Source organism: Solanum tuberosum, unplaced genomic scaffold, assembly GCF_000226075.1.
Source record: "Solanum tuberosum cultivar DM 1-3 516 R44 unplaced genomic scaffold, SolTub_3.0 scf00024, whole genome shotgun sequence".
Taxonomy (NCBI): domain Eukaryota; kingdom Viridiplantae; phylum Streptophyta; class Magnoliopsida; order Solanales; family Solanaceae; genus Solanum; species Solanum tuberosum.
This window is the reverse complement of record NW_006238950.1, coordinates 461448-469630: the sequence shown is the minus strand read 5'-3', so window position 1 is coordinate 469630 and position 8183 is coordinate 461448. Positions and strand designations below refer to the sequence as shown.

General features: G+C 34.0%; 1 protein-coding gene across 1 annotated transcript; it reads left to right on the top strand.

Moving 5' to 3' along the window:
* Positions 1-9: 9 nt before the first annotated feature.
* On the top strand, positions 10-2740 carry LOC107059535 (glutathione S-transferase U17-like). The gene is made up of 2 exons (XM_015306112.1): positions 10-99; positions 2369-2740. The coding sequence occupies exons 1-2, from the start codon at positions 10-12 to the stop codon at positions 2738-2740; spliced, it is 462 nt and encodes a 153-aa protein (XP_015161598.1).
* The last annotated feature ends 5443 nt before the right edge of the window (positions 2741-8183 follow it).

The following is an 8183-nucleotide window of genomic DNA, read 5'->3' as shown; positions in this document are numbered from 1 at the left end:
AACACTTCTATGAGAAGTGAAACAAGCAAAGACGCTACCGATGATATCCAAGAAGCTCAACCTGTTGAAGCAACTACGTCAGAAGATATTCTGAGAAAGGTGAAGGATTTCCTCCAAAAATTAAAGGAAAAAGACAAACTGTAAGGACATCTCTACAGTAAAAAGCCATCATCAACAGTAGATACACTGTTGATCCACAATAGATACACTGTTAAGGGGACTTATGGGACCCAACATTACTGTACAAAGATTCTAATTTTTTTTTTTTATAAATAAGTTTGTTTTTCATTTCATAAGGATAAGCTTGGAAACCCTTCTCTCTCTACTTTTCTCTCTCAATTGTAAAGCTCTCAATTTGTAAAGTTTGAGTTCACCTGATAATGACCGGAAGTAAATAAACTTGTATAGTTCTCTCATAGGCCTTGGAGTCGGCCATCGTTATAAGGTATTGATTTGTACCCTATTGATTTGTCAGACAATTTTGTGGATGAAATGAAAAATACTTTTGATTTTAAAAATCATGTTTCTTTAAAATTTAATAAACTTCATGGTTATCCCAAGAAGAAGAATAGTACTAAGTTTGCACAGAAACCAAGTATGCAAACCTATTATTATTCCAGACCAACTCCTCAAGATGTGTTAATAGAGGAATGTGACTGGAATCAGACTATTACCTCTTATAATGGGTCTGAAATTATTATTATTAATAATAATAATAATAATAGTAATAATAATAATAATAAATTCAAAAATCTCTACATAAATTACTTAACTTTTTATCTTTCCGTAACTCCTCTTATAAATGATATAATTTATGTGGATAAAGTATTCTCTTTTATGAAAGATAAAGAAATTTAATAATTTAAGAGGATGCAAATCTACATGGTTTGTTAACTTCAAATTTTGTTTTTGTTCTTCATTTATTTATTATTATTTTCTTTATTTGCTTTAACTATTGACATGCGTAACTAAAATCTAATTACCTATTCAATTTTAATACTTTTAATATCCATAACTCTGATCTTTTCATAATCATAACCTCCAAATATTTAATCTAAAACTTTAAGATATTTGTTGGCATTCCTTTATTTCTATCTATATATATTCATCTTTTTTATTGCATGAAAACCCTACCAAAGTTACCATTTTTTTTTATAGCTAAAGAAGATGAGGAAGACTGTTGAATTGATAGGATATGGAAGAAGGAGTCGATAAGAACTCGGAAAATTATGTACTTTACTTTTATTTTTTATTTTTCATCAATGTTATTATTGAATACGCCCTTCATTTGGTGGTTTTTGGTATATATTATTGAAGACTTGTTTATAATTGTTGCATTTTGTTACTCATTACATACATGTTTCTATAGAATTGTAGTCATTCTAACATATCTATAAAAATTCACATGGAACACACATGTCCAGAAACTAGTAGAACTTATATGCAAGAAGCATCAAATGTTATCTGATAATTCATTAAAAAGGAATGTTAAACTTTGGTTATTAGGCATTCCATCAATATTAGTTGTTGAGGAAGTTAGTCATGGCAAAAAATAGTGTAAAGCTTCTTGTTGTATGGGCAAGCCCATTCATGAACTGCGTTCACATAGCCCTCAAGATAAAGTCAATTGAATCTGAGTTTATACAACAAAATATGTTAACCAAAAGTGAGCTTCTCCTTAAATCCAACCCTATTTTACAAGAAAATCCCCATTCTAATCCACGACGAAAAGCCTGTATGTGAGCCCCTTGTCATCCTTCATTACATCGATGAAGCTTGACTTAGTGGTCCCTCAATTCTTTCTGATCATTATGATCGTGCCATAGCACGATTTTGGGCAGCCTATATAGATGAAAAGGTGAAGACTAAATTTCATATCCCATCTCATATCCTATAATTGTTAACAATTAAATTTGTAACTTATAGAAAAGAACTTCTCTACCTCTGAGGTAGGGGTAAGGTTTGCGTATGCTCTACCCTCCCCAAACCCACTTTGTAGGATTAGAATATCTCAAAAATTCCTCTTACATATTGTAGTGTCTGATTATTTTACATGCCCAAACAGGTAGTATATTTTTTCCTTTTGAGTGGTACCATGTTGAAATTGTGTGATCATGTTATCTAAAAGCTTAAGCTATTAGGAATAGAATATTTCTGATTGCTTAATTATATTGTTCACGCTGCAGATGTTCAGTCTTGAACATGTGCTGGAGAGTGTTAGAGTCTCACATTGTTTGAGAGAATAAATTTTCATCATGAGCTACCGAGGTTACCAAAGGTTTATTTCCTTAACAAATTTCTTGGAGGGTTCAAGTTTTTCTTTTCAGTGGTTGGTTGCAATAGTATTTACATTTTAATTAAGCTGCAGTGGTTTCCATTATTCCATTGCTTAGAAGTTTCCCAAGGAGAGGATGACATAAAGGCAACACTGGAGCCAGTGTTCGGCAGTCTGGTGTTGTTGGAAGACGCCTTCAAGAATTGCAGCAAAGGCAAGAAGTTCTTTGGCAGAGACAAAATTGGATACATGGACGTTGCACTTGGCTGCTTCTTGAGTTGGATGAGGGTAAACGAGAAGATGAACAACATCATACTTCTTGATGAAGCCAAGATTCCAGGTTTATACAAATGGGCAGAAGATTTTTGTGATGATAGCTCTGTCAAAGATGTTATTCCTAAAACTAATAAGCTTGTTGAGGCTGCTAAGGACCTTCTACCCAAAATTAGAGCTAATGGCATCTAGCTAAATGTGTACGCTCTTCCTCTTTCTAGCTGTGCTTAGCCTATGAAGCCTCAGTATCTATTGTTTAACAAAGTACTAAGAAATGAGTACATGAAGCCAAGATCTACTAATAATGGCATCTAGCTAAATACATTTTGCTTACTAATCTTTGGGCTAAGGCATACATTTTCATAGCTTGATATACCAAACTTTGAAAACTTTTGTCTTTTACAAGTGCACTAGTCTACATATATATTTTACGTTGTTTATTGTTGTTCTGCAACAAGCTCTAGTTTTACATTTCTTTTGACAGGAAAATAGAGAAATTTATTTATTTATATATTTAATATTTTATCGGCCTCCTTTCTTTTTACTTTTGGGTTGATACTATTGAAGTGTATAACCATCTCATCCAAAAGCTTAATTTGTTAAAGAGAGAACACTTTTATTATTTAATTATATTCTCAACACACTCCCTCATGTACGGACCAGATTCTTTTCCATGACCCAAACACGTGGAAATTCTTGTTGACTTGGGTGGTGATGAGATTCAATCTCATGACCTTTGCCTGCTCTGTTACCCTGTTGAAGTGTGTGATCATTTCATCTAAAATCTTAAGCTATTAGAGAGAGAACACTTTTATTATTTAGCCTTTTCATATTAAATTATATCTTCACCATGGATGATAGAATTCCTCCTCAACAGATACTAAGCTAGCGTTTGGCCATAAATTCTCAAATATCTTGTCAAGTCATTTTTGGGTGAAATTTCATCATGTGTTTTTCCACAACTTTGAGAAAAAATATTTCAATTTTTAAATAAATATGCTATATACATAAGTTTTTAAAACTATTAAAAAAATACCCATGAATTTGAATTATCATTTAATAATGAACACGTTCCGTGATAAGAATTAATCTCATGGCTTATAAGCTCCAATATGCTTATAAACAATTTCACATATCAGTGTAGGATCTATCTAAATTATATATCTACATTACTTTTGAAAAATTCTATGGAGAAATACCATTTCATAATCGAGATCCAAATAACAACAAAAATATCTTAAACATAAATACATTACATAAGTTCAGTGATTGCCTTCATAGTGCGTTTCTCAAATTTGTCAAGTTTGGATAATAAATGGTGGGTTTATTTTCTTATAAAATATAAGAGTTTGGGATAAATTTGATTTTTTAAAAGTTTCCAAAAATCGAATTTGGACACAAAACAAGTTTTTTTATATATGAAATATTTAGAATTTTTGTCATGTTTTCCCCAAAAACTACTTCTCTTTTTATGGACGGATGGAACCTAAATAATGTGAATCGCTTACCTTTTTACCTTTGTTTGCAGGACAATATATGTAAGATAATGACTTTCTCAGGACAAGGACCACAACCATGGTAGTTAAAATTATATCTGCAATAGGAGTCATACATGATGTGACCCTCTAGAAGTCTACAATTGGTAGTGGCACTATGACGTATGATGTATGTATGAGTATTAGTTGAAATGCACTTAACTTTTTTGTTGCCTTTATGCTGAGGCATGTGTGGTAGCTTATACTTAGTTAGTCTATCTGTATGTTTCAGTCTTTTTTCTTTTAGTATGCTGGGTGTATGGTTTGAAAATTAGATTTTTTATATTTATTTATAGATATATACTTGCAATTTTTTTTTCATTAAATAAATGATTTGGTAGAAAGGATATACTCCCACTAGCCCATTTGTGTCTGTTACCTTTTACTAAATTATTTTGTTTTCTTTAAACATATTTGGTCAAATACTCCAAAGTCTAATCATAAAGAGATAAAGGTAAAAAAAAATACACCTGAAGTATCACTTTTTGGTATGTTTCATACTTGAACTATCATGTGTTAACATTTTCTACCTAATGTATCATCAACTATTTATACCATGAGAACATTTCTTATCAATCTTTGTCACTATATGTTTAGACGCTCATGACTTAGCCTATTGGATATTTATGCATTTCTATTTTTGCTTGAGAAAAAACTATTGAGTTCAGACGAATCCATATAGGTTTCTATAGCTCCACTCATGTTGATGGTAAGTTAGAGACGGGAGCTGATGAGTTCGACTCATTTAGGGCATTGTTTTGATAGTATAAGTTTCATCAAATGCCTATTTTATGCTCTAAACTGATGTTGAAGTGTTGATTTGCAGCTATGAAGGCTAAGGAGCAAGTCAAGGACATGACTGGACAAAAAAGAACTAACAAGCTGAAGAAGGGAAGAAAAACGATCCTGGTGATCGCCAAGACCACTCGATGAGCCGCCGAGTGGCTCTTTAGATCGCCTAAAGTTCTAGCATGTCAGCCCTGGTGAAGAACCAACTTGGCGACAAGAATGGGCAGTCGGCGGATCGCTGAACGACTCCGCAGTGGCAACTTTATGCCCCTATAGTCACGGAACCCTGAAGACAAATGGCCAATGCAAAATGGCGATGGAATGGAGCAAAGGGTGGATCGCTGACCGGTTGGGCGAGGCCCGATTTATTCCTCCCAATGGTCTTTCAGGCCAAATTTTGGGCAACTATAAATTGGAATTTTAAATGAAATTTGAGGAGTTCCTGCTAGTTCCTCCCAGTTCTCTCCTAGTAGTTTTGATCCCCAAGTTTTAGAGTTAGAGTTTTCTCTTAGCTTTTCAGTTCTTATTATAAACTTTGAGGATTTCTAAGCTTAATTTTGAGGATTTGTAAGTGGGTTTCTGGATTTCTTCAATTTGGACCATTGTAAAGACTTGGGAACCTTTACCCAGATCATGGCTAATGTATTTGGTAATTGTTTCTCTATTTTTATGATGTGTAGCTAAAACCCCAATTCTTGGGGGTGTGATTATAGGCTGAATTTGCTTATGAGCATTGTTAATTACTGATTTAAATGCTTAATTGAAGTGGGTTTAATTGATAGCTATGTTTTAAACTAAGAATTGTAGTTGCAAATGCAATTCAGACTTAGAATTCTGGGATTGCTTGAAAAAGATGTTTTAGAATCAAAGCTTTCAATTGATGATTGTAGTTATTGGGTTGATATGGGTTTAGCTCAAAAGAGTAAATCCTAATCTCAATTCTACCTATCTAGCTCGAGAGAGTAGATGAAGTAAGGTGTGTTGTTCTTATTTGCTAAGCTTGTTGATGTTCGAAAAAAATCACTTGAATCGTGATAGTTGTTCGAGAGAAAACTATCTCACTTATAGTCTAGCCTACCCATTGATATTTAGCTATTTATTAGTAGTTTCAATTACTCATATAGTGAAATTTTCCTAAATCGATCACATCCTGAGAACACCTCTCTATATTATTATTTCCTTCGTGTTTGATTGTGTTGTAGCTGATAATTGACAATCCAAACCCCCTATTTGACATTCGTTGTCATTCCCTTAGACTTGTTTACATGGATTTTTGATAAAATTATATTCCTACAACTGAATAAACAACTTTATAACTGAATTTAGACACGTACCCCTCCCTGTGGGTTCGACCCCAACTTTTCCTTGAGTTTTATACTAGTTAACGATCGTTTACACCTAGAATCAAATGAGGTGTACTTGAAACATTAATAAAAATGGTGCCGTTGCCGGGGAGTGGTGTTGTTTAAAATTGTATTATTGACGTTGAATTGTGATCTTTTATTGTTATAGTTGAATCGAGTTACTTTGGTTTGTGTTTGTGTTGGTTTGTATTGAACAGAGGAAGAGATGAGCGTGAATGACAGTAATGGTAGCCAAGTGGGCCACCAAGACGATATTGGAAACCTTAATGATGTGAATGACCCAATTTAATTGGATGGTGTTGGTGCAATACGTGTACCTCTAATTGAGGGGAATGATGTCTTCCATGTTACTAGCACGATGCTGAAGCTCCTCCAAATAAAAGGATTATATGGAGGGCTGGCTCACGAAGACCCCATGAGCATATTCAAAACTTCGTGGATGTTTGTGGTCCGTTCTCATTCAAGAACATATCACAAGAATCAGTCTCTCTCAGGTTGTTTCCATTCTCTTTGATGGGTGAAGCAACCAAATGGTTGGCTGAGTTACCAAGGGACTCCATCACCTCTTGGGATGAACTTACCATAACATTCTCTGTGAGATTCTTTCCTCCATCGAAGATGATGACGCTCAGGGATAGGATCCAAGGTTTCAAATGCTTGGAAGGTGAACCAATCCATGAGACGTGGCTGAGATTTAAGAAGTTGGTACTGATGGGAGAATAAAATGAGAAAGTTTAGACAAGTTTTAATGTGAATTTTGCAATTTTTGGTATACTTTTCATGTATATAAGGTGGTCAATTCAAATTTTGAACATGATTAGTGAAAAAGGGGTAAATGAAAGAAAAATGAGCAAAAATTGGAGTAGTAGCTTTTTCGCGCACCCGGCGGCGCTCCCGCGTGAATTTTGAGCTGCATACTGGTTCTCCGAGCGCCATTCGCGCGTCCAAGTGCCTGCACAGCGCGCCTGCGTGGAGTTGCGGCGTGAAAACATAAAAGTAAGGGTGTATTTGGAATTTGAGAAAGAAGAAACCCTATGCTATATGATGTTGGAGCTTTCCCCAAGGAATGGGTACCAGGAAAAAGGAGCAGAAAGAAAGACGACGAGCGCGAGGAAGGAGAAGACGCGGTACACTACTCGAATCCAAAATGGAAGTTGGGATTCACAGTTTGATGGCTATGTTTTCGTTTTCTCTTTTGTTCTTAGTAAACTTATTCTCATCCATGGAGTAGATTCTTAGAGGGTATATGACAAACATGTTGTATTGATGAATTTGTTGGGATTTTGATTTTCATTCTTATGCTTGAACTTGTTATGGGAATTCGAATTAAATTGCATCCTTGTTCATTATTTTATTTAATCGAAAGAGGAATATATTGGTGAATATTGTTGCATAGTTTTGTTGAATTGAATCAATACACTTTCTCTAAAGTAATCGAAGGAGCTTCTTGATAATTATTGATTAAATCTAAAGGAAAAATAGTCGAAGGACGTTACTTCCTTAAGAACAATCATTAACATGTTTTTGCATATTAGAATCACTTGGGTATAATTGGTTTATTCTTTAAGTTGAGATTTACTCAGAAGAAAAATCTAAGGCTTAAAGGATACTCTAATAAGCTATCGAATTCGAGAGAATCGATAGAACTTTAGATGTGGTAAATGAATGAATCAAATCCTAACTATCATTATGCACTTGTTAGTCTTGTACCCTATCTTTAGTAGTGATATTAATCTTCATAGTTTACCAATTGATTTTAATTATCATTTAGTCTATAAAAGTGGTTCATAACCACAATCAACTCCTTTCTTTTGATCACCTGAATAATAATTAGCAAGATTTGATTGAATTATTATTTGTACCAATCTCTGTGGAAACGATCTTTATACGATACTATCTTTGACTAGCGAAGCATTAAACTTATAGTGTGTTGGTGCTCGCCAAATT